We start from the raw sequence: 26,915 nt of genomic DNA on the forward strand, positions 1-26,915 counted from the left end.
TTGACTCTTGAATAATGGGAAACGGTTGTGTGGCTCATGGAACTGCCACTTAACAGCAATGAAACAGTAAAATCTATATAATCCACTTGAAAGGTGTTCATAGGTTCTAATTCTACAAAAGACATTAAGGAGTATATATATACTCCTTATATATAATATATATAGTAGGATGCCATTTTATTTTAAAAAAGGAAAAAACATTAGTGTGTATATTTGTATACTTTTCTCTGAGCATAAATAATTGTGGACAGAGATACACTATTGCTGTCGTTTATCTCATGATACCAAGTTGGAGAGGGCTCAATGGACAAGATCATTACCTTAAACACTTATTATGAAATATCTGAGACATTCGAAAAAGTGTTAGGACTAACTACTATAACAAATACAAATGTACCCCAGAAGAATTGAGTACCCCTGTGGGCCCCTCCTGGGTCACTGTGTGCTTTCTCTCTCCGAAACGGCTGCTTATCAGTCCTGTGCAGTTGGACTTGAACATATATATTCAAACATATAATATGCAAAAGTATGTATATTTAAATTTTTTATCATCTAGAAGTTATTTTGCATATTTTAAAACTTTATATAAATAGTATGATATATTGAAGATGTTTTTCAGAAAAATTTTGCTCAACATGAGGTTTTTGTGTTTAATCCAGGTTAATATATATATATATGTACATATATGTATATAATATATATTTTAATATATATCATATATATTTATATGCATATATAATATATATTTGTATATTATATGTGTAAGTTGTATATGTATAAAATCTTTTTCTTTTGAGTTGACTTGTTATAAAGAGCATGTATTACTTTTGTAATTTAAAAACTCTTAAGATTTGTTTCATAAAAAGAGAACTTTCTTGAGAGACATGAGACAGTCTGGAAAAAATGACAGGACACATCTTGTGTTTGGTTGAGAGAATTTAACATTTTAAAGAGCAATAATCTTTAAATTTTTGATAATTAAAACACTGTGGTACTAGTATCAGAATAGAGAAGCTTATTGACAGAAAAGAATTAGGAGTCTACAATTGTCCTGTGTATATATGAGGACTTAGTGTATGAAAAAATATGATTTTACAAAAGAATGGGGCAAAGTGAGACTATTAAATGAATTATATTGTAGGAACTAGCTAGGTGATTGAGGGGCAATTCTATGACTATTTTACTGCTCATCCCAAAATAAATTTCAGCTGATTCAAGGCATGACATTTTGATCCAACTAATGAAGAAAACATGGGTGAAAGCAGTAACAACAAAGGGAGATTTCTCACCTGGGGTTCCTCATCCAAACTACAGAAAATGGTTTGAGTGACTGCTTTCCCAAGTCTGCCAATTCTGTGTAACTGGTACCATTCTAGAGGCGTAAAATAGAAGTGAATTCCTTACATACAATCGGTACCTACAGCGTTAGGGCTTAATTCTCTCAGGAAACTCTTGTTGACATAGGCTCAAAAACAAATAACAAATGTTGAAAATAGTTGCAACGTGTAGAACAGGTAGTGACGTCCCTAATACACAGAGAAGTCTCAGGCGCTAATCAAGGGTGACTGTAGCGGTACAGAAAGGCACACACAGCGCAGAGGGGCAGTGCACAAAAGGAAAAAGGTAAATTGCCAATAAACATGAAACTATTTTAAATCTCACTAGCAATTGATTAAATGAAAATTTAAAAATAAGCAACAAGGAGGCATTACTCAGTTAACAAATTGTGAAAAATAGTAAAGGTCAACAAGGATGTGCCGAAACTGACACTTAGGTACTTTGGGGGCATGTGAACTGGTGTCGTCTTTCTGGAAGGCAGTCCGGCCCAAGGAGATAATTAGATGGGAGTGCAAATGTGTAATATAGAGGTTTCAATTACAGACTTTCTAATACTACATATTAAAAAACTGCAAACAACGTGAGCATCCATCACTAGAGGCTTGTTTACTCAGAATTCTGCTATGGACCTGCCACTCAGTGAGGTAGGCCTATATACAAATAAGTAAATGAGTAAAATAAGTACATCATAAGCAATATGATACAAAAATGGTGCCACCAACTAGGCCACACATGTTTCTGTTAGTAAGGCTTCGACCAAGGCGCCTCACAGCAGGTTCTTTTCTGGAAATTCCCTCTCATGAGCCTCAAGACTTGTGGTTTGCTCTTGGAAAGTCTGCCCTAAATCGAAGTGTTTCTTTTTTATCAGAAACCACGTATGTTAAAACATACAGTCAACTGAATAACAGCCAGGTTGAAGGTAATGTTGGAGACTCTTACAGGTCAAGCTAATCAGATCTTACTTATTCATTTTTTATAAGACTTTGGAGAGCCATTCTTTGCTGATCAGATTTGCAGGGTCCACTGGGACTGGGAAAGGCTGGAGCTAAGGGAACTAATGAGGAGGATTAGTTAGAAAATATGGGGCCAGAAAAGCGTCTGCTGGGATGGAAAGGAGAGGAAGAATCACAGGATGAGCAGAAGCTAATGACTGACCTGGGTAGCAGCGGGGAGACAGGACGGATGTACACGGAGACTTTACATCAGAAGCCTTATTGAAATCAGCCTGAAACCGCTGGGATGGAGATCTCCAGCCATGATCTCAATGAATGAAGCCCTGCACGCCCCGCCTCCCTCAACCGTTTTCCATGCACCAGCCACCACAGTTGCTTCCGTTAGTACCACCCTTCCACCGGCCTCCTCCGTGGATGTGTTTCAACATGTATGTTCCATTAGCTCACCTTCCCAAATTCTCTCCGTTAATCACCTGAGTGAGCCTTCATCATGGACTCCCATTCTTAAATTCCCAATGTCTGAGCTGGCCCCCACCATATTTCTACTTCACCCTTAGAAAGGGAGCCACCCAGTTTTCTCTGTGTTTCACGAGGGCCACAGGCTGAGGAATTACCTTATCAGCATTTGTTTGACCTTAGTTCCAGGACTTTGGTGGCTCAAGGCTGAGGGAGAGCATGGGTGGGGGTGGAGGGCAGGGCAGATGACCAGCGGGGTTTGGGTGCAAGGTGGGGTACCAGTCTTCAGACTGGTGGGGTCGAGCAAAGGAACCAGCTGTGGAGGGCTGAGGAGGAAGGGCATGGTTGTAGGGGTGAGGGAAGCAGGTCACCGGTGGAGGTGGTGTTGGGTAGGAGTAGGGACAAGCAGGGGAGTCTGGCAAGAAACCAGAGAAGGTGGCAGGAGACAGATGGGCCAGTGGCTGGAGCAGTGACCGCTCTTGCTTCCGCTGCTTAGCTCTGCGGTTCTGGAACCAGACCTGAGGAGCAGGGAGAATAGGCACATCAGAGCCCCTGTCTCACGTAGGTGCATCGTCACATGCGACCTCCTCCCCCAGTGACAGAAGCAACAGGTACAGGGCATAGGCCTCTCCCACATGGCCACAGGAAGAAAAGCAGTTCCAGAGGCCTGGCTGAGCCCAACCTACTGACAAAGGGAGACCCATGCTATTACCCCAATCTGCATCTAAATGTGCCCAACTTCTCCAACTTTCGGTAAGAATTGTCAACTTCCAACAGAAAGAGATAAATATGACACATGGCGTTTTCCCTCCTCAGAGAAGGGGAAATTTCCCCTAGGGTCGTTAGAGGTTAAGACTGCACGAGTTTGATTGTTACACACACGGCTGGATTTAGAGTAGGGTCTATACTTAAGATTAATGAACTCTAGGGTTGGGATTGAGGGAGCATCAGGCTGGTTTGGTTTCCAGGCCATGATTAGGGACAAGGTTACATACATCTGTGAACAGTTGGAATTGAGTTTCTGTTGGAAGTCGCATCACTATTAAGGCTGGGGTAGGTGTGGAGTTCCAGTTAGCTGAGGTTAGAGCTAGGGTTAACCTCCCGGGACATTCCTGATGCAGAGGAGGCCGCTGCAGATGCAGTCACGTTGACTGGTGGACGGGCTATGTTCTGGTGAGCATCTAGGTTAAGGTCACAATGCCCTGGAGAACCTATGCCCCAGTGGTTCCCAAGCACTGAATCCGCATTTCTTCCCAGAGGAAGGGGCGATCTTGGGGCATCACCTGGATTCTGGCCTCGCTGAGGCCTGTGTCCCGCGCAAGGCCCTCTCGGGCCCAAATGTCGGGGTACTGGTTCCTTCCAAAGGCTGACTCCAGCTGTCCCAGCTGTGCTGGGCTGAAGGTGGTGCGGTGGCGGCGCCGGGAGTGCGGGTGACCCCTCTGTCCTCCTTGCGGGGAAAGCCTTGGTCTCCCCCCTCCTATACCAGAGAGGTTCCTGCAGGGCCGAGTGCTCATGTCTGAGGAGTGGGGTGGGGGGGGGGAGAGGTTGCTGCCAAGTGGACCCACCCATCCCTCCCTAGACCACGTATGCTGGTCCCCCCAGATTCTACTCATGCCCCCCGTGCTGCTCACATACTCTGCCTGCCCAGAAATCCTTCAGCTTTCAAAACTGGCTGGACCAGCTCAGCCTCAGCCCTGCCTCACCTGAGTCCCCCAACCCAGGCTGTGCCCTCCACATAGGGTACACCCCTCAGACTCAGTTTACCTCCTGGGCCCTCGGCTCCATCTGCCTCGCATCTCCACTGTAGGCCCCCTTCTATTACACTTCCGCAGATAACGTACCCCTCCTTGTTCCTTTCACCTCCCCGAGCATACATACTACCCTCCAGGGTCTCACCCTGTGGATATCCTGTTTCCTCTGCCCCCTAACAAACTGTCCAGGTCTCTAAGACCCCCGTGACTTGTTCCCTGGTCTCACGGCTCACATTCAACTTACACCTCCTTTACGTGGCTGCCCTGTTCCTAAACCCTTCACTGGGGAGGATGAGACAGTCCCCTCTTCCGCTCAGACACACCCTCCCCTCACATACATTTCGTCTTCTCCCCTATCTGAGCCCTGGCCTGGCCACCGGGCTGCAGGAACCTGAGCTCGTGGGAAAGGCTTGCCTCTCTTCCCCACAGGCTCGCTAAGCCCCACACTAATTAGTCTGAGAGCCAGGCGGGGAAGAGAACAGGGAGGGAAAGGAAACACCTGGAAGGCACACACTGAGAGAAGGGGATGTCTGGAGCTGAGGCACCCATCCCCATGGGGACCCAGGGGTGTGGCCCCCACCAGTGCTCACTGTCCACCTTGGAGACACATGCGTTGAGCGAGCAGTGGGTCCCCTGCTGTCCTCAGATCCTAAGCCCTAGCCCCTCCAGCTCCCTCCCTCAGAGAAGGCAGGGCAGTGGGCGAGCTGCTGGCCAGGAGCAAGGAGACAGATGTCAGCTCTGCCTCTGCCTCAGCAGGTGTGCCCCCCACAGCCCGCCAGCGCCAGTACTGCAGTTCCTGTGTGTAAAGCAAAGGCGTCGTAAGCACCCTGACTTTCTAAGGCTCCCACGGTTTAACATGCTAGGATCCCGGTTCTCACTTCTCTTCACCTTCCTCGCGGAACCGTTGCCCCACAGGAGCCTGGGCACAGAGACTCCTCAGGCCCACCCCAGAGGGTCACTCACCCACCGTGGAGGTCACAGTCCCAGCGGCTGGGTAGCTCTCGGGCCAGAGGCTGCTGCAAACTCGCCCCCTCTTTTGCCTACCCTGCCCACTCCTACCTTCCGTTTCCATGGCTAACAACAAAGACCAAGGACAGTCCAGCCTCCCGTGTGCCCGAGACTCTGATTCTGTTTCTGTTCCCCTCTCTGCCTGTTGCCTCGCGCCCTCTCCCTCTGCTCACACGGCTCCGAGAGTCTCTCTCTGCATAGATGGAGATAGAGAACTCTGTCTTACACTCTCATTCCTTCTTCCTAACTCTCATTCCTTCAACTGAGTGTCCTCTCATTCTCTCTGTCTTGCCCTCCCGCTCTTTCTGTGTTTGTCTCTACTTTTCTCCTCCTGCCCCTTCTCCCCAGGATGCGTTCTCCCCCTTTGCCCTCAGCTGCCTCCTTGCCCAGCCTGCAATCTCGCACCACCTCTTTCTCCCTGAGCCTGGGCGGAGTGGCCTCCTCCTCGCCCTCGTGGGCCCATCCAATCACTGCCCGCTCCCCGGAGCCCCTTCCTCAGGGGAGGCTCACAAGCCGGATGAGGGAAGGTGCTCTGTTGGAGGGTCCAGGGACTGGGGCCAAGAGCTCGTGTTCCCAGAGGGCCAAATTCTTTTGTCCTGTTAAATCCCCTCCTGGGAGCAGGCAGGGGAAGGAGGAGAAACTGCATTCCTCCCAAGACCCCTCCTCAGAACCCCACCATTGGGGGAGGGAGAGAGGGGGTGCAAATGGGGTCCAGGAGTAGAGCCTGCTTGGCATCTCAGTGTGTGGGTGATACCCAAGGACCTGTTTCCAGGAAACTAAAAAACTCAAAGGCACAGGTGCATTCTGGCTCCTCCTGATACCCCAATTCTCAGAATACACTCGACATCCCCTCAGGACAAGCTGAACCGTAGGATGAGTCTCCAGGACACTGTTGTTCTCAAGTACCCTCTGCTTTCCTCCCCCAAGCATCACGTCATCCTTCATCCAGAACCTCTAGCACTCCATGACCTTCCAAGGTCACCCAGATCTTCAGAAAACCCTGATCTTCAAGCGCATCTACATTCGAGGTGCACCCTGACCCCCCCGACCTCGAGACTCTGCAGGAGACTGAGTTTCCCATGACATCCTGACATTCCAATTCTTCAAGGAAACTCTGACACACTGAATCCCTGAGCAGTCAGGTCACCCTGGTGCCCACAGTCCTCTGCTTCTTGAGGTTACTTAGATCCAGGAAGTACATTCTGACATCCCTAGGACATCCTGACCCTTTAAAGGCAACCTGATACCCCAGGACTCTAGGATCCTCTAGTACCTACTGAAACCCAGAACACTCCACCTCTACTAGGAGATGCCCCTAGCCCCAGCCATGAAGTTCTGACCTCTCAGGACATACAGACGCAACGAGGACACCCTAAGCCCTGTGGAACACTGTACCCACAGGGCTTTCTGGTCTCCTAGGTCACACTAACCCTTCACACACTTCCTTTAAAAGCAACCTGATAATTTAAGACAGAAAAACATCATAATCCCCTAGGATCTTGATGCTAATAATATGGTCTATGGATCAGCAGCATCAGTGGCGCATGAAAGCTTGTTGGAATTGTAGAATCTTGGGCCCCAGCGCAGTCCTACTGCATCAGAATCTGCACTGTAACGAGATCCCCGGGAGAACAGAATGTACATTAGCCTTTGTCAGCTTGGGCTGCCATAACAACATACGGAAGGCTGGGCAGCTTAACAATAGACATTTATTTCTCACAGTTCTGGAAGCTGGGAAGTCCAAGATCAAGGTTCCAGCCGATTCAACTCCTGGCAAGAGCTCTTCTCCCAGGCTGCAGACAGTGCCTTCTGAGTCTTCATGTGGTGGAGAGAGAACTAGCTCTGATCTCTCTTCCTCTTCTTATAAAGATGCCAATCCCCTCATACTGTCCCCCCATGATCTCCTCTAACCCTAATCACCTCCCAAGGGCCCCGCTAACAACCACCATCACACTGGGGTTAGGGCTTCGACACATGACTAAGGGAGAGACGCAAACATCCAGTCCCTAACAATGTTAAAGTCAAGAGGCACTGGCCCAAGACACCCACCCCCCCTCCCCCAGAATACACTGTGACCTCCTAGAGCCACCTGAGCCTCGTGACAGGCTGACCTCCCCAGACCCAGAAACAAGTGGTCAGCTTGGTCCACAAACAAACCCTGAATTCCAACACGCTCTGCTGCCTCGAGATACCCTAACCCCACAAGGGGACTCTGGACAGCCGTCCAGGACAGCCTGATTTGCCCCTAGGCATTCTGATACTACAAGGAAACTCTGACCCACCACTCCTGTTCCCTGAGGGCACTGAGACACTACAAAGTTTGACTTGACATCCCAAGTCAAAGAAGAATACTGTGATCCTTCAGGAGGCTGGGAGGGTTAGAGGCGTTTCGTCTTCCATGGCATCCTAATTCCCACCCCCACCCCTGACCTAGCAAGGAAGCCTAACAGCCAGGGTCCTCCCACTCTGTAAGAAACAGAATGGTGTGGTGGGGAAGAGCATAGGTTCCGGAGCCAGACTGCCATGGGTTCGAATCCCAGCTATACCACTTACTAGCTGTGTGATCCTGGGCTCATTACTTAATATCTCTGTGCCTCAGTCTTATCATCAGGGATTGATTCTCTTTATTTGAGGTAATGTTCCATAGAGTCACTATAAACACTGAGTTAGTGAAGACTGAACCATTGCTGCTAGGGGAAATGGGTTTCTGGCCACAACGTTTTTGTCAATGAATTAATACATAACTTTGTTGTGTGTTTCTGTTTAAAGACACCTTATTTAACATACACTGTTGATTCATTGACACTGAACTCACAGCCAACAGCACTATAACTGTGCTTGAACGAAGCGTATCTAACGCGCACATTTTCTCCGTTAAGGCACATCGTGGCCTTCCTGCATTTAAGAACACCACACAGCACTTCAGCACTACGCCTGGAGATCATTTGAAACAGCAAAATTACCCCCAAAGGCACAAAAGTGTGAAAAATGGCGGCACTAAATAGACGGCAAGAGGACACATGTCTACAGTAGGAACAGTTGCCCTGTTTGACCTCAGCTGGGAACCCGGCAAATCAAATTTTTCTCCCCTCTGTGCACGCATGTGGCTGCAGCTAACCACAGAGGTGCCAAAGAGCACTGCAAAGAACATAGATTTTGGAGTCACAAATAAATTTGGGCGAGTAGGTGAATTCGCAAATACGGAATTCACAAATAATAAGGATCAGCTGTACCTACCTGATGCGTGGTAAAGACTGAGAGTTAAGAAAAGAGAAGCATTTAGGACTGCACCTTGAACACAGTAAGCACAAGAGAAAAGGTTACTTTGTTATCATCATTATTATTATTGAAGTCCCCAGGAAACCCCAGCCCTCAGGGTCATTCTGATCCTGAATCCCTAGCGCACAAGGGACGCGTTCACTTTCTAGGACTCGTGGGCCCTCCAAGAAGTTTTGACTTCGCCACCTTACAGTCAGCATGGTCACCTGAACTCACAATGACTCCATGACCCTCTAGGATACCCAGACTCACGGGACATGGTGAGATTTGGGAAACTTTGGTCCTGTAAGGAAATCCCTGACCCGGCAGGATCCAGACACTCAAGGGCAGCCTGTCCTCCGGTCTGTTTGGGGCCCCTGGTTGGTTCCAATCTTACAAAGGGCTCACTGATACTGAAAAACCACTGAACCCCCAAACCCCATCCCAGGAGATGCCCTGATCATGCAGGCCTGAGTCATAAGACGTCTGGACCAAGTAAAGACATATCGTGATCTCCCAAGGCACCGTGACCCTCCTGTGGATGCTGGCGCATCAGGACATCTGACGTGGGGAAACTCTGACCTTCCGGTGCACTCTGACTCACTCAGCCCCGGATTTCTCAACAGGCAGCCTAATCACTGCCACACTCCCCCTACCCCCAACACACAGACAGCCCAGAATGGCTTTGACTCACCAGGACTCCCTGAATCCATAAAGTGATTATTCTAACCCTCAAGAAATCCTGGTCTCTCAAGGAAACCATCCCTTACAAGACACTCTTACTCCATGACATCCCCTGAACCGACAAAGCACCCTCACTTCCTGGATACTCTCACCCCTGCCGAGCGTCCTCTGCTCCTCCAGGACCCTCTGCCTCTGGAGAGCACTTGGACTGTACAAGGACACCTTGACACTCTACTCCATAACAGGTCCATTCAAGCCTATCCAAACCTTCAAGGACCCCAGATCTCCAGAAAACTTTGATCTCCCTAGAATTCCTGATTTTCACACATTCAGAGACCAACAGGTTATGCTGACCTACCTGAAAACCCTGGCAGCTCTGGACTCCCAGAACTCCCCGAAGTTTCTGGATCACCCAGTCAGCCCAACGCCCCAAGACACCCTGACTCTAGGAAAACAGTCTGGTTTTCCAGGACACTCTGACCTCGAAGTTAGCGATGTTATAAGGACACTTCAAGAATGTTCTGACATGATAAAAATGTCATGAGGCCCACAACACCCTGCCCCCTGTGACATTCTGTCTCTTCAATACCCCTGCCTCCCCAGGCCTCTCCAAGTCTGCCAGACTCTGCAACTCTCACCTTTCAGACTCATCTGACCCTATGTGGCCTCTTTGGATCCTCGAAACACCTCCTGCTGCACTAGGGCACTCTGAGCATTTAGGATGTCCTAATGTGAGCAGGATGCCTGCTTGCCATCCTGAGACAAGGTGAACTCATGCCTGACCATACAAGGACCCCTGAGACCCCGGAGAATCAAGTGCCTATAAGGACACATTGTCTTACCTTCTTTTTGGATCACATTGTCTGCCTTTTTTTTTTTTTTTTTTTTTTGCTGGGGAAGATTCCCCTTGAGCTAACATCTGTTGCCAATCTTCTTCTATTTCGCATGTGAGCTGCCATCACAGCACGGTCACTGATAAACAAGTGGTGTAGGCTCATGCCCGAAAACTGGGCCCAGGCCACCAAAGCAGAGTGCGCCGATCTTAACCACTAGGCCCCAGGGCTGGCTCGCACTGTCTGCCTTTTTACCTCTTCTCTCTGTCTCATTTTTGTCTCTTTCCAGTGCATTCACTGAGTTATCTAGAGGTTTTTCTCTAAGTGACTAATTCTGTTTTTAGCCTTGTTGTTCCTTACTCTTTTGAATGGATTAATAATTCCATAATTGTATCGTTTTTGTTCTCCATTTGTTTCCGTATCTTTGCATTCTCCATTTCATCACATTCTGTCGCCTTAGATTTCTTTTCTTAGTGATTCCTTATTCTTTATGCAATCCTCAAAAGCACAGTGTCCTTCTGAGGCTACGTTACTCTTTTTTTCCTGCAGGACTGGTGCCCTCATTTCTTCCTTGTTGTTCTGTGTGTCTGATGGAGGAGGAAGAGTTGTATTATCTTTGCACAGTTGCAATTCTTTTTTGTTTTTAAACTAACTCTCATTTTCAGAAGGTCTCTTGAATCTAGACTATCTATTCATCCTAAGATAGCATGAGGGAATTCTCCTTGCCTCCATTCTCAAGCTATCTGAGACCTGTTGGCCTTCTCTCAAAGTTCCAGTTTGCAAATCGTGTATTGCTTGTTCTTTTCTTTTAATATAGCTTAAGAGCGGTAGGGCGGGGCTATACACTTTCACAACTGATGGGTCCGTTAGGATTGGGTTCTGCTATATAGAACAGCAAAAGATGTGGCTTACACAAGTAGAAGTTTATTTCTATCCCACACAAAATAAGTTCCAAAGTAGGCATTCCAAGGCTGGTACAGTGGGTTTAAGGCGTCACTAGACCCCTAGGCTCAGATATCGCTGCTCTATCCTCATCCTATGGTCCAGAATGGCAGCTCGTGGAGCAGTTGTCATTTCCACACTGCAGGCCAGAGAAAGAAGGAAAAGCAGAAGAGCGAAAATGAGGCTCCTCCACTCTGAGTCAGCTCCCTTTAGGGAGCTTTCCCAGAATTCCCACACTTTCACATCAGTCTTATTGGCTAGAACTTAGTAATAAGGCCACACTAAGCTGCAAGGGAGGCTGGAAAATGTAATCTTTATTCTGAGCAGCAATGTGGGTAGCTAGCAATCGTTATTCACTCAGGAAGGAGGGAGAATGGAAGTGATGCTGGTGTAGACGAGTAGCAGCCTGCTCCGGAGAGCAGCTGACACCTGCTCTCCTTCAGGGACCTTGTCAAACTCTTCCTAAGGGTCACATCTCAGGTAGGGGGTCCCCTATCCCCACAGTAATTTATATTCTTCGTTAATATTAATCCCCTAGTTCACCATGAAGACTGCATTTTGCTTCTGAAAGGAATGTTTTAGTCTCCATGGTTCTCCTTCTCTCACTTACCTACTCTGACAGGTGCTTCCATTTCCACCTCCGTCAATGGAAGGAAACCCATGGACTTCGGCAATGATGTTTCTGCTTTATAATGGGGAGTGTGAATGTGCACATTTTTCATTATGTCTCCATGTTGTTCACATTTTTTAAGGAGGAAAGTTATTGCTATTGAAAATTTTTAAAATTAATTTTATGAATTATCTGCCCCTATGAAGACCCTATGCAAGTTCTTGTTTAGCTCATTTACTCAGAAAGGATAATGCAAAGATACCTAGTGTATTGCATAAGAAAATACATAAGGTATTTGAGTAGAATTAGGTCCCAGCAAAGGGATGTTGACCTTAGCAAAAGGAAGACAAGAACAGGCTTATATTAAGATAATTTGTTAGATCAACAGTTAACCACATGATTATCCAGCATTTGATAAAACTCAACACTTATTCATAATTTTAATATGATGTCACTATTAGCAAAATTCTTTATCTTGATAAAGGCTATTCATTAAAACTGACAAGATATCCTGACAAAAATTATCTGTCAAAAACCTGTCATTCTTAAATGACAAAACATAATTAGTATTCTCTTAAAATCAGGAAAAATAGGGCCTGTTTGCTCTTATTCCCACTGCTCCACATTGTCCTGGACGTCCCAGCCAATCCAATCAGACATGAAACAGAAATAAGAGGTATAGGATTTGAAAGAGAAAATCATTCTTATTATGTATATATCTTATCTTTGTCAGTATAAAACACTCAAGAGCATTTACAGAAAAATTTTGGGAACTAACAAGAGAGATCGGCAAACTTCTAGAAACAAGATTAACAAACAAAATTAATTACATTGATATTTACCAGTGGTAGCTAGTTAAATGTTATGACACAAAAAATTATTCACAATAGTATATAGCTATCATATTGTTAAAGATGTGTAAGCACTTAAGAGGATAAAAGGTTGTGAAATGATACTGAAGAACATAAAAGAAGATAAGTGAGAAGATAGTTCATTGATAGAAGACTCAATTTTGAAAGGTGTCAATTCTCTCCCAGATTAATCTATACATTTGATATCATTTCAGTCAAACTCAAAAAGAGTTTTCATGGATCTCGAGTGACTGATTTAAAAATGTATGTGGAAGAGTAAAGATCCCAAAAGCCAACACTATTTTTAAAAAACAAGCACATAATGAAACAAACAAAAAAGAAGAAGGAAGAATTTGTCCTCCCAGATATCAAGATGGTGTAAATTTACAGTCCAGATTAAGAGAGTGTGCTATTGTGCAGAAGTAGAAAAGAGGATTCACAGAGCAGAACAGAGAGACCAGAAACAGGATCAATGAAAGATGGGACCTTAAGATATTACAGAGCAGACTTTATTAATCCACAGGGAAATGATTCCACAAATGATGTTGGATTATTTAGCTTTCCACATTGAAAAAAAAGGTTACCTAGAAATGCATACCCCATTCACAACTTACACAAAAATAATCATTGAATGGATTAAAGACTCCAATGTGAAAACTGACACTGCAACGTAAAGCTATTATTTATTGCCTCAATGGCTCCCTGAATGCCAGCCCCCACCCTGCTTGTTTTGAACTTTCACCTAGTTACCTCCGGTTTCTGAGTACTCATCCCCAATATGTGCATTCAAGTGGCGAGCTTTGTGATGACATCCCCATTTTACTCCTTTCCATGGTGATCCAGTTATATGCACGTTACCCACTGAGAGTGCTTCCCCCTGCCAGGAGCTGCTCCAGCAGGACCCTCAGCAGACGCACTGCCCACGGGGCTGCTCTTCTCCCACCCTGCCCGCTGTGACCAAATTTCTGGGCATACCGTGCCTCCCTTGCTGGGACCTGCCTGTACAATAAACCCTTTAATTTCAGATGCCTCTTCGAGTGTAATTTCTGCAGCTGCGTTTGAGTGATCTTTAAAGACCCTATAAGGGAGACTTACTCCTGCATTTACAATAACATTATTTACTAGAAAAAATCATAGGAAACTATCTTTATGAACGCAGTTTAAAGAAGAACGTCTTAAGCTATTAAAAGCAAAATTATAAGGAATATTTCAGTAAATTTGACCATGCCACATAAAGAATTCTCTTGACAAAAGACAATAAAACAGCAGAAACAAAGTTAAAAGGAAAGCCATAAACTGGGAAAAGATATTTGTACCATGTGTAAAAACAACAGGAGATTACTACCAAAATATACAAAGAGCTCAAACAAATTAATAAGAAAGAGATAAACAATCCATTAACAAATGAGGAAAGGACAAAAGGGCAATTCAGAGAAGATAAAAATAGAATGTCTAATAAACACATGAAAACATGCTCAATTTCCCAGAAAAAAAAAGAAAATTAAAACAATGAGTTACTGTTCACATCCACCAGAGCGGCAAAGATGAAACTGTATGACGGCACCAACTCTCGGCAAAGAGCTCAAGAAAGAAGTCTCATTGTTTATTAATCGCTGAGAGTAAAGTTTTACAACAAGTATGTAGTAAAACTGGAAAAAAAGTACATACCGTTATGACTTAGTAATTCCTCTTCTATTAGATTGAACCCAGGAAAATGCCATTTTTTTGTAGGTCAAAAAATCAGTTAAAAATCAACAGCTTTATATGATTCAACCTTAGCTATAGACCCTAGAAGAATTCTACCATCCATGGGAAAGATGTTTTCATTGTATGATGACTTTTAAGAGGAAAAAAAAGTGGAAGCAATCCAAATTCTATCAACAGAGAAATAGATTATTGCATTTTGGCATACCCATGCAATACTGAGTTATCCATATGTATCACGGATAGCTCTAGAGTGTGCAGGTCACTTGCTGGGCCCTCCTTGTGTGGATAGATGAGCCACGGTTGAGCACTGACCCCACCTTGTACTCTTAGGGCTTCTGTCCCACGCTGCAGGAGCCCAGGCTTCATGCACACACTCACTCCCCCTGAGTCTGAGAGTTCCATTTTAAGGACAGCCAAAGGTGCAATCTTTTTAAAATAATAAGGCTTCTGTGTTGGGCTTCAGATATGAAATAAGTAGCCTCTGCTTCTTCAAATTCCTGTGGCTTACTCTGGCCTCAGGCAGATCATCAGTGTTTAAGAAAAAATATTCAATGATACTTGCTAAAAATGCTAAGGCAGACTTTATTCAGGCCCATGGGTACAGGGACCACTGCAATGGGCAGTGCACTCAACTGTAAATACAGCATGGGGAAGTGGGAATTTATAGCCAAGGAGCAGAGTGGAGGGCAGTGGATGGAAAATTACTAAGAGGAAACATCAGAGTTAATGGGAGATTCTGGCTAAACTGACCTAATAGGATTCTTGCCGAAGACAGGCCAGGGTGATCAGAGATCACCTGGGGGATGGTGGAGGAGGAGGAACTGGATCAGATATGGGAAATGATCAGATATTTAGGGTGGGGGGTTCTGGTGAAACCAACTTAGCAGGGTTCTTGCTAAAATTGGCTTTTATAAGGAAGTGCACAGATGGGCCTAGGAGAAGGTTCAGGAGCCTGACCAAAGTTTGAATCTTTGTCAGTTCCCCCTCTTGTTTAAGGAAAGAAGATACATTCTTCTTACCTTTGAACAATATAAATCCGCTTCTCCTTTTGTCTCCTTTTGTTCACTGGGGAGCAGCTGAACCTTCTGTTGGGACTTGGTTGTAAAGGATATTTGCTGGATGGTGCTAGCAGTCAGGCATTTAATGAAGAGGATTTCTATTAAAATTGAAAGATTAATAATTAGAAACCCAGTTTCTGAGTCCAGAAGGCAGCCAGTCGAGATTTCTAGATGTTGAGCTCAACATACCTTTAAATGGTGGAGTGAGGGTGGCAGTGGCCATGTGATAAGTTTCCCTGGTTTGCAGTTTGAACGTCTCTGGCAATGGCATTAGGTGTTCCAGTGAAATTTCTGAGAGACCCACGCAGCAGCAGGCATGAAGGTTGCCCATATGTGATCTGTTATGGTGATTTCCTTGAAGTTTATATCAAATCATTAAGTTTATCAGCCTGCAGGATTTTTGGGAAAGGGTAGTTTTAGTTCTCAATGATTCTAAGCCAAAAGGGAGAGAAATTGGAAATGTTAATTTAGGCAGTTGTAGCCAGATACTGGAGGGAACTAGAAGAATTCGGGCTGGATGCCCAGTTTACAGGTAGGTAACAAAAGCTTAAAGGCAGTAAACAAGACTAGAAGTTAATACCCACACAGGTTTGCTATAGTTTACCATTGAAACATAATCTTTCTCTTTACAGTCACTCCCATTTCTATCAAAGATAATCAAAGTAAGACTAATTTGTTTGCAAAATTAAACCAGGCCTGATTACTTACGTAAGTACAGCAAGAATAGTGACTGATCACATAGGCCTTTTGAGTTTGCTTTGCTGGAGCTTTTCATGATGAACCTCAGATAGGACTTTTCAAAACCTTTTGAGGCTAGGAAGCCAAGCCAAGGACTCGCCATCAGACTCTCCCTGCAATACCTACATATTTGAGTGAATTCTCTTCTTGAGGTCCTCCAAATATGTTGAGGTTCCTGGGCCTGTCAGAAAGTGACCTTCATTACGCACCTGGTAAGGCTGATGGGAACCCTGTAAGCAAGGTACCAGGCCAGATTTTTCCAAGGGGCGTTATTGGTTCCATAAAGTCAACCTTAATTCCTTAAAGCTGTCTGGTCATATCTGATTCTATGCACGTCATTCTCAAATACAAGATTCCAGTCAAAGCCTTTGTGACATAACCATCATCTCTAATTATATCCTGTTACAAGGAGAACAAATTCTTATTGATCTTATGTAAATGACTATATTGCCATGAGAATAAGAATACTCAATACGTTCCAAATTCTGGAAGAATCAGGTGGGGAGAAAAGAGAAATGTTTCACTTCTGTTTACACAGATATAACTTACCAAATTGCCATAAGTTATAGGTAGCTCAAGAGAAGAAGTTTTCCTTAAACCTGGAAAACAAAACACTAAAGAACCAGCAATGTTTCAAACAAAGAATATAAAAAAATTATAATTTTCCTCATTAGTTCATTCAGTCCCAAGTAATTAATTCTTGTTCTGCTTGACCTTGAGTTAGCAATTTTAGGAATCCACTGGCTTCTTCATTAGTTTTGGGAATTCTTACTCATTCCAGTGGCATGGTCCCAAAGTCATGTCAGTGATGCCATCATGGAGCATTCCTACCTAGTTAATTGTAAATGCTTTCAGAGAAGAATCAGAGTAAAACAGTAACTGTCTGTGAATGACAAAAGACTTTTTAAAAAATGATTGAGGTTAAAGATCTGAGGAGAGTTCATTTGATAAGGAAACAGTTATTTCTGTGGTATACAATGTATTAACATAGTCAGGAGGCTGACTAAAGTTTGATCAAGCAAAACATCTTTGTCAACACTCTTATCTTTATCATATTCTTTCTTTTGCATACTTTAGGTGTCATTTGCTTGTTTTTTTGGTTTGTCAAGGTAAAGTTTAGGTTACTGATTTGAAACTTCTTTTTTCTTTCTTTTTTCAGTTTCATTGAGGCATAATTTAGAAATAAAATTGTAAGATAATTAAAGTGTACATTGTGATGATTTGACATATGTATAGTTTCTCCTTTTATAATACAAGTGATCAGTGTTTTGAAGTCCATAATATACATCTTTGACTTATCACATTCTACCTTGAATTAATATAATACTATTTCACATATAATACAAGGACTTTGCAATAGTGCACTTCCATTTCTCCTCCCCTGACCTTTTTGCTCTAGTTGTCATATGTTTTACTTTTACAGATGTTATAAGCCCTACACCACTGCATTGTTTTAACAGATAATTATCTTTCAAAGAGATTTAAATAATAAGAAAATATCTTATATATTTAACCATGTAGTAGTTATTTCCTTTACTATTCATTCCTTTGTGTAGGTCAATATTTTCACCAATTATGTTGAATTTTATCAAAAGATTTTTCTTAGCCTATTTAGAGGGTGAAATACATTGACTGATTTTTTTAATGCTGTAGCAGCCTTCTATTCCTGGGGTGGCCCTCACTTGGCTGTAATGTATTTTATTATCCTTTTTATATGTTACTGGGCTTGATTTGCTAATATTATTTTGAGGATGTGTGCATCTATGATCATGAAAGATATTGATCTGTAGTTGTCTTTTCTTGTAATTTATTTTGATTTGGTATTCTAATAATTCTGGCTTCATAAAATGAGTTGAGAAAGTTTTCTCCTCTTATATTCTGCAAGAAAGTGTAACCATCTGGCCTGGAGTTTTTTTGGGGTTGGGGGAGGGAGTCTTTAAACTTCAAATTCAATTTCCCTGTAAGTATTGCTTTAACTGTATCCTACAAATTTTACTATTTTTAAAATTTATTTTAAAATATTTAAAAAATATCTCTTATGACTTTCTTTTTAACTCATGTGTTATTTAGAAGTGTCTTAAGTTGGATAATATATACGACCAAATGGGCTTTATCTCAGGAATGCAAGGTCGGATTAAAATTAGAAAATAAATCAATATGATTCACTGTATTAAGAAACTAAAAAAGGAAAACCATCCCAACAGACATAGAAAAAGTAATAGACAAAATTCAGCATAGATTCATGATAAAGTTAGTGCTGTTGAGTTGATTCTGACACCCAGCAAGCCTGTGTACAGAAGAGTGGAACCCTGCCTGGTCTTTCTATGCCATCCTCTCCCTTTCCAGGGCTCTATCAGACAATGCTCCCCTGCCTTTCACAGGGTTTTCATGGCCAATTTTTCGGAAGTGGGTGGCCAGGTCCTTCTTCCTAGTCTGTCTAGTCCGGAAGCTCCACTAAAACCTGTCCATCTTAGGTGACTCTGCTGGTATTTGAAATAGAGATGGCATAGCTTTCAGCATCACAGCAACACACAGTTGCTACAGTGTGACAACCGACAGATGGGTGGTATGGTGACTGGGAAAGGAACCTGGGCCATGGTGATGAGAGCACCGAATCTTCACCACTAGACCACCAGGGCTGGCTATTCCTGATAAAACCTTTCAGCAAACAGAAACAGAAGGGAATTTTCTCACTCTGATTAAAGTCATATATGAAAACCTACAGCTAGCATCATACTTAATGCTGAAAGAGTGAGTGCTTTCCCTTTAATATTAAGAGCAAGACAGGAAGGGCTCTCACCACTTCTGTTCATTATGGTGCCAGAGATTCTAGCCAGTGCAATGAAGCAATAAAAAGAAATAAAAGATATGATATTGTGATATAATAAGAAACATATTTGGTCTTTGTCCCTGGTTCCTGGCATGAGAGCTTCTAAAATACGTGGAATTTACTGAGTGATAGGGGTGAAAGGAGCATATTTTCTTAAACGTAATAAGCCCTTTTCAACCATACCTGAGTTTATGCTGATGAGGTGACTCTTGGCGGGCCCCTAGACAGCTTCAGGATGGGGCTGGCTGCCAGAGGAACCAGCTATGTGATTAGACAGTTGGAACTTTCAGCCCTACTCCCTGACCTCTGGGGAGAGGAGAGTGGCTGGATATTGAGTTCACCACTAATGGCCAAGGATTTAGTCAGTCATGCCTACATAATGAAAGCTCCATAAAAACTCCTAAACTATGGGGTTTGGAGAGCTTCCGGGTTGATGTACACATTCATGTTCTGGGAGGATAGCACAACCCAAGAGAAGCTCCTGCACTCACGACCCTCCCTGACCTTGTCCTATATGCCTCTCCACCTGGCTGTCCACTTATATCCTTTATAATATCCTTTATAACAAACCAATAATAGTAAGTAAGTGCTTCCTTGAGTTCTGTGAACCATTACAGCAAATTATCTAGTCTGAGGAGGGGGTCATGAGAACCCCAATCTGCAGCCAAGTCAAACAGACTGTGGGTAACCTGGGGACCCACTACTTGTGACTGACGTCTGAAGTGGGGACAGTCTTGTGGGACTGAGCCCTTAACCTCTGGCGTCTGTGCTAGCTCTGGATAGTTAGTGTCAGAATTGACTTGAATTGTAGGACACCCCGTTGGTGTTCTGAGAGTTGGAGAACTGGTTGTCAGTGTGGGGAAAAAACCTCATACGCTTGGTATCAGAAATGTCGTTAGCAGGAAGTACCTTCATTAAAAGGCAAGTGGATTGGAAAGGAAGAAGTAAAATTGCCTTTGTATGTGGACAACATAATCATGCATACAGAATTCCTCATGGAACCATAAACAACCTGCTAAGGCTACTCAGCAAGTTTAGCAGAGTTTCAAGATTCAAGATCAATATTTTAAAAAATAATCATATAGCAACAAATAATGAAAAATTCAAATTAAAATGGTATTATTTACAGTAGCATAAAAATATGAAATAGTGTTGAAGTTGACAAGAAATGTGAGCAATCTGTACAACAAAAACTAAAAATAACATTCATGAGAGATGTTAAAGAAAATCTTTAAAAATGAAGAAATATTCCATTTTTCTTCCTGGGTCAGGAAGACTAAATATTGTGAAGCTGTCAATTCTTAAACTGATAAAATTCCATGCAGTCACAATCAAAATTTCAGCAGGCTTTTTCACAGAAATTGGCAAAGTGATTCTAAAATTTATATAACAATGCGAAGAACCTAGCATAGCAGAAACAACTTTGAAAAAGAAAATTGAAGTTGAAGGGCTTACACTACCCAAATTCAAGAATTATTCTAAAGAAACGGTAATCAATAGATAGTAGTACCATCAATATAGACAAGTATTTCAATGGAAAAGAATAGAAACCATAAATAGGCCAAGATATATAAAGTCAACAGGTTGTGTGTGTGTGTGTGTGTGTGTGGAAGATTCACCCTGAGCTAACATTCATTGCTAACCATCCTATTTTTTTTGTTTGAGCAGGATTAGCCCTGAGCCTCCACAGCATAGCTGATGAGTGGAGCATGTCTGCCCCCGGGATCTGAACCTGCGAACCCCAGGCTGCTGAAGCAGAGAGTGTGGAAGTTTACCCACACAGCCACGGGGCCGGCCCCAAAAAGTCACCCAGTCTTTGACAAAGGTACAAAGGCAGTTCAAGGGAGAAAAGATGGTCTCTTTAACAAGTGGTGCTGGAACAACTGGATATCCACGTGATTCATGAGAGAGAAAGAAGTGGATTCCCTCACACCATATACAAAAATTAACTCAAAATGGACTATAGATCTAAATGTAAAATCTAAAACTGTAAAACTTCTAAAACATAGGAGAAAACCTTTGGGACCTTGGATTAGGCAAACATGTCTTAGATATGACACTGAAATCACCATCCATGAAAGGACAAATTAATAAATCGGACTTAATCAAAATTAAAAACTTCTTCTCTTCAAAAGGCACTGCTAAGTGAATTAAAAGAAGTTACATACTACAAGAAAATATTTGCAAATCATAGATCTAGTAAGAACATTTATCTGTTACTTCATACATCTGATAAAGGACAAGTATACAGAATATACAAATTCAACAAGTGAAAAACAAATAATATCATTTTTAAAGTGCAAAAAAATTGGACAAACAATTCACCAGGAGATATGTGCATACGATCACCTTGGAAAAGAGGCTGTCAGTTTCTGCCGTATGATCTAGCCATTTCTCTTCTAGAGATTTACCCAAGAGAAATGAAAGTGCAGGTCTGTACAAGTCTGGTACTTGAACGTTCATGGCAGCTTTTTTTCTAACAGCCAACACAAATGTCATCAACAGTGACTGGAGGGACAGCTGTGGTATAGCCATGAAATGGAATATTACCCGACAATAAAAAGGAAGGAACACATAAATCTCAAAATAATTTTAAGTTCAAGAAGCCAGATAAAAGTACATTATATAATTTCATTTATATAAAGCCCAAGAATAGGGCTTTATAAGCAAAGTCCAGCCCTCCACCTGCTCTTTTCTTTTTAAACAGAAGTTTTTGGAACATAGCATGAGCAGTTATTTCACATTGTCCATGGCTGCTTTCATGGAAAATGGCAGAGCTGAGTAGTTGCAGCAGAGACGTGCGGCATGTAAAGTGTTTACTATCTGGCTTTTTATGGCAACTGTTGGCTGACTCTTGCTTTAGTGTACATGTTTACATACATAGAAAACATGACGAAATCTACAGAAACGTTCCTAGAATTAAGAATTTAATTTTAGAGTACAAGTTCAATATATAAAAATCAATTGTTTCTATATGTAAGCAATGGAAAACTAGAAAATAAAATTTAAAATATTCAATTTAGAATAAGACTAAAAAGTAAAATAATTGGAAATAAATTAATTCACCCCAAACTGATCTATAGATCCAATGCAATCCCAAGTGAAATGCTAAGACATTTTTAAAGAAATCGACAAGCCAATTTAAAAGTTTGTATGGAGATGTCAGCAACATGGAGGAGTGAGCAGTTTTCTTTGTCTCTCCTCCTTCAAAGTACAACTAATTGGACATTCATCAGTCAGCAAAGGGTATCCACACAGCATCTTAGGACGCCTGAGAGATCCGTGCTGCTGTACATTGGAAGGTGGATGGACTCCCCCTGGGAAGAGATGGAGATAGGTGAAAACTCTCCGACCCCCAGACAGCCTAGTACCTGCAAGCGAATTTCTATCAGTGGACATGCTCATAGCATCGCCACGGCACCAAGGGTGGGTGTGGGTGTGCATCGGTGGAGCGACAGTGGAAAGAGGTGACTACAGCCCTACCTAAGTCCCCTGCGATTGCCCCTAAGCCCAGTGGGAAAATCCACGGTCCCACAGCAGCCACAGGGAAAGCCTCTACTTGGCATTAGTGGAGAGGCTCTGCCCAGTACTCAGAATGCTGGGAGGCCCCGGGGCAGGAGGATCCCGGGTGGTGCAGCAGTCTGCCAGCCACCTCTGACTCACAAACTCCTGCTGTGGCCCAGAGGGGACAAGGGAGATTCAGTGAGACCCTGTGAGTGGGCAGTGGCAGGTTGGAGTCCCAGCAAGCCTGCTCGGAGGTCCAATGGGAAAATCCACGGTCCCACAGCAGCCACAGTGAAAGCCTCTGTGCAGTGGTAGTGGAGAGGCCCTTCCCAGCAATCACAAGGCTGGAAAGCCCTGAGGTAGAAGTAGCACAGCTGGGTGAGCTAACCACAGACTGCAGTAGATACCCATAGCTCTGCTACAGCCCACAGTGGACAAGTGAGGTCTTACAGGCCCTGATGGTGACAGAGCTGCGAATCTAGGTGAATGCTGTGAAAGCCCATAGCACCATTGCAGACCCTAAGGAGGGAGCACGCCTAGGTGGTCTGCAACAGTAGGCACCAGCAACCTGAGGCCCCCTTGCGATTGTCCCCACAGCTGATGAGAGACTCCACAGGGCCACTGTGATCACGAGGAGGGGCCCAGGTCTGGTCAGTAATAGCTGATAGGTATCCTGGTTGGTGCAGATTAAACAGCTGCTCCCCCGACTCCAGTAGAAGCAAGTGGAAGCAGTAACTAAATGCTATCTCCATGCGGAGGTACAAATCCACGCCATCAAGCAGTATGAAAAAATATATTAAATCTCCAGAACAGAAGGAAAATGACAAGTACCCAGAAAACAATCCCAAAGACACTGAAATCTATAACCTAAATGACAATGAATTCAAAACAGCCATCATTAAAAAACTCAATGAGTTAAAAGAGAATACAGATAGACAACTCAACGAGTTCAGAAGCTATGTCACAAAACAGCTTGATACTATAAAGAAGAACCAATCAGAAATATTGGCAATGAAGAACACAATGGAGGAGATTAAGAAATATCTGGACTCTCTGAATAGTAGGGTTGATAATATGGAAGACAGAATTAGCAATTTGGAGGATAGGAATATAAAAATGCTGCAGATAGAGGAGGAGAGAGAACTAAGACTAAAAAGAAATGAAGAAGCTCTCAGAGAAATATCTGACTCAATCAGGAAATGCAACATAAGGATTATAGGTATCCCAGAGGGAGAAGAGAAGAAAGGGGCAGAAGGCCTGTTCAAAGAAATAATGGCTGAGAACTTTCCAAACTCGGGAAGAGAGATCGAACTCCATGTGACAGAAGCTAATAGATCTCTAAACTTTATCAATGTAAGAAGACCAACCCCAAGGCATATGGTAGTGAGGCTTGCAAAAGTCAATGACAAAGAGAAAATACTAAGGGCAGCAAGGCAGAAGAAAATAACCTACAAAGGAAGCCCCATAGGCTGTCAGCAGATTTCTCAGCAGATAATTTACAGGCTAGAAGAGAGAGGAATGATATATTCAAAACTCTGAAGGACAAAAACCTTCAGCCAAGAATACTTTATCGAGTGAAAATATCCTTCAAATATGATGGAGAAATAAAAACTTTCCCAGATAAACAAAAGTTAAGGGAGTTCATTGCCACAAGACCTCCCCTAAAGAAATGCTCAGGAAGACCCTCATACCTGAAAAATCAAAAAAAGGAAAGGGGGTACAAAACCAAGAGCTAAAGAGATAAGTAGAAAGACAAAATCAGAAAGTTGCAGCTCTCCATCAGAACAGGTTAGCAAAGGCTAAGTATAACATTAAAGATAAAAGGAAAGGAAACACCAAGAATAAATATAATCTTGTCATTTTAACCACAAACTCACACACAAGAAGGAAGAAAAAAATCTTACAATAACAACCTAGAAGAGGAAGAGGAAAGGGACGGAATGGCTTAATCTAAGGAAATAAGAGGCTATCAGAAAATGGACTATCTCATCTATGAGATGTTTTATACAAACCACATGGTAACCACTAAACAAATAACAGGAATAAAGACACAAATTACAAATAAGAAGAAAGCCAATACAGAAATTTACCTACCTGAATTAGTAGACCAAATATCATGGGATGAGAAAAAAAGGAAATACAAGAGAATCGGAAAACAAGCAATAAAATGTCAGCATTAGGCCCCCATATTTCAATAATCACTCTAAATGTAAATGGACTGAACTCTGCAATCAAAAGACACAGAGTGGCAGGATGGATTAAAGAACAAGACCCAACAATATGCTGCCTCCAGGAAACACACCTCAGCCCCAAAGACAAACACAGACTCAGGGTGAAGGGATGGAAGATGATACTCCAAGCTAATAATGAACATAAGAAAGCAGGTGTCACCATACTTATATCAGACAAAGTAGACTTCAAAGCAAAACAGATAAAGAGAGACAAAGAGGGGTAGTATATAATGATAAAAGGGACACTCCACCAAGAAGACATAACACTTATAAATATATATGCACCCAACACAGGAGCATCAAAATATGTAAAGCAACTATTAACAAAACTAAAAGGAGACATCAACAACAGTACACTAATAGTAGGGGATCTCAACACCCCATTAACACCAATGGATAGATCATCCAGACAGAAAGTCAACAAGGAAATTATAGAATTAAATCAAAAATTAGACCAGATGGACTTAATAGATATATAAAGAACATTCCATCCAAAAACAGCAAGTTACACATTCTTCTCAAGTGCGCATGGAACATTCTCAAGGATAGAGCATATCTTGGTAAACAAAGCAAGCCTCAACAAATTCAAGAGGGTTGAAATAATAGCAAGCATCTTTCCTGATCATAATGCTATGAAACTAGAAATCAACTACAAGAATAAAGCTGGGAAAGGGGCAAAAATGTGGAGACTAAACAAAATGCTACTGAACAAAAAATGGATTATTGAAGAAATTAAAGAAGAAATCAAATACTATCTGGAGACAAATGAAAATGAAAACATGCCATACCAACTCATTTGGGATGCAGCAAAAGCGGTCCTAAGAGGGAAATTCATTGCAATACAGGCTCACCTCAATAGACAAGAAAAATCTCAGATAAGCAATCTCAAACAACACCTAACAGAATTAGAAAAAGAAGAACAAACAAAGCCCAAAGTCAATAGAAGGAGGGAAATAATAAAAATTAGAGCAGAAATAAATGAAAGTGAAACACAAAAGACAGTAGAAAGGATCAATGAAACAAAGAGTTGGTTCTTTGAAAAAATAAACAAAACTGACAAGCCCTTAGCCAGACTCACTAAGAAAAAAATAGAGCAGACTCAAATAAATAAAATTATAAACAAGAGAGGAGAAATCACAACAGATACCACAGAAATACAAAAGATCATAAGAGAATATTATGAAAAACTATATGCCAACAAATTGGACAACCTAGAAGAAATGGATAAATGCTTAGACTCTTACAACCTCCCAAAACCAAATCAAGAAGAAATAGAGAATCTGAATAGACCAATCACAAGTAAAGAAATCGAAACAGTAATCAAAAACCTCCCCAAAAATAAAAGTCCAGGGCCAGACGGCTTCTGTGGAGAATTCTACCAAACATTCAAAGAAGATTTCATACCTATCCTTCTCAAACCATTCCATAAAATTGAGGAAGACAGAGTACTCTCTAACACGTTCTATGAAGCCAACATCACCCTGATCCCAAAACCTCACAAGGACAACACAAAGAAGGAAAACTACAGGCCAATATCACTGATGAATATAGATGCAAAAATCCTCAACAAAATTTTGGCAAACCAAATACAGCAATACATTAAGAAGATCATACACCATGATCAAGTGGCATTTATACCAGGGACACAGGGATGGTTCAACATCCACAAGTCAATCAACATGATACACTACATTAACAAAATGAGAAACAAAAACCACATGATCCTCTCAATAGATGCAGAGAAAGCATTCAACAAGATCCAACATCCATTTATAACAAAAACCCTCAATAAAATGGGTATAGAAGGAAAGTACCACAACATAAAAAAGGCCATATATGACAAACCCACAAGCAACATCATACTCAGTGGGCAAAAACTGGAAGCCATCCCTCTGAGAACAGGAACAAGACAAGGGTGTGCACTCTCACCACTCTTATTCAACATAGTACTGGAGGTGTTGGCTGGAGCAATTCGGCAGGAAAAAGAAATAAAAGGAATCCAACCAGCAATGAAGAAGTGAAACTCTCGCTGTTTGCAGACGACATGATCTTATATATAGAAAACCCCAAAGAATACATTGGAAAACTATTAGAAATAATCGACAGCTACAGCAAAGTTGCAGGGTATAAAAGCAACATACGTAAATCAGTAGCATTTCTATA

At 42.6% G+C, this 26,915-nt stretch overlaps 1 protein-coding gene across 5 annotated transcripts; it reads right to left on the reverse strand.

Moving 5' to 3' along the window:
- Positions 1 to 1,116: 1,116 nt before the first annotated feature.
- Positions 1,117 to 16,536, reverse strand: PROP1 (PROP paired-like homeobox 1). 5 transcript variants are annotated; one of them, XM_070233756.1, is made up of 4 exons: positions 16,158 to 16,509; positions 15,639 to 15,838; positions 15,411 to 15,547; positions 1,117 to 3,265 (listed from the first exon to the last, which is right to left on the reverse strand). In XM_070233756.1, the coding sequence occupies exons 2-4, from the start codon at positions 15,778 to 15,780 to the stop codon at positions 2,927 to 2,929; spliced, it is 618 nt and encodes a 205-aa protein (XP_070089857.1). In that variant the 5' UTR covers positions 15,781 to 15,838; positions 16,158 to 16,509; the 3' UTR covers positions 1,117 to 2,926. The 5 variants fall into 5 exon arrangements, 3 of the variants coding, with proteins under 3 accessions (XP_070089857.1, XP_070089858.1, XP_023472826.2); XM_070233757.1 differs by having other exon boundaries at positions 16,397 to 16,501; XR_011425417.1 differs by lacking the exon at positions 1,117 to 3,265 and adding an exon at positions 10,691 to 11,362.
- Between the last annotated feature and the right edge of the window lie 10,379 nt (positions 16,537 to 26,915).

This window comes from Equus caballus, chromosome 14, assembly GCF_041296265.1.
Source record: "Equus caballus isolate H_3958 breed thoroughbred chromosome 14, TB-T2T, whole genome shotgun sequence".
Classification (NCBI taxonomy): domain Eukaryota; kingdom Metazoa; phylum Chordata; class Mammalia; order Perissodactyla; family Equidae; genus Equus; species Equus caballus.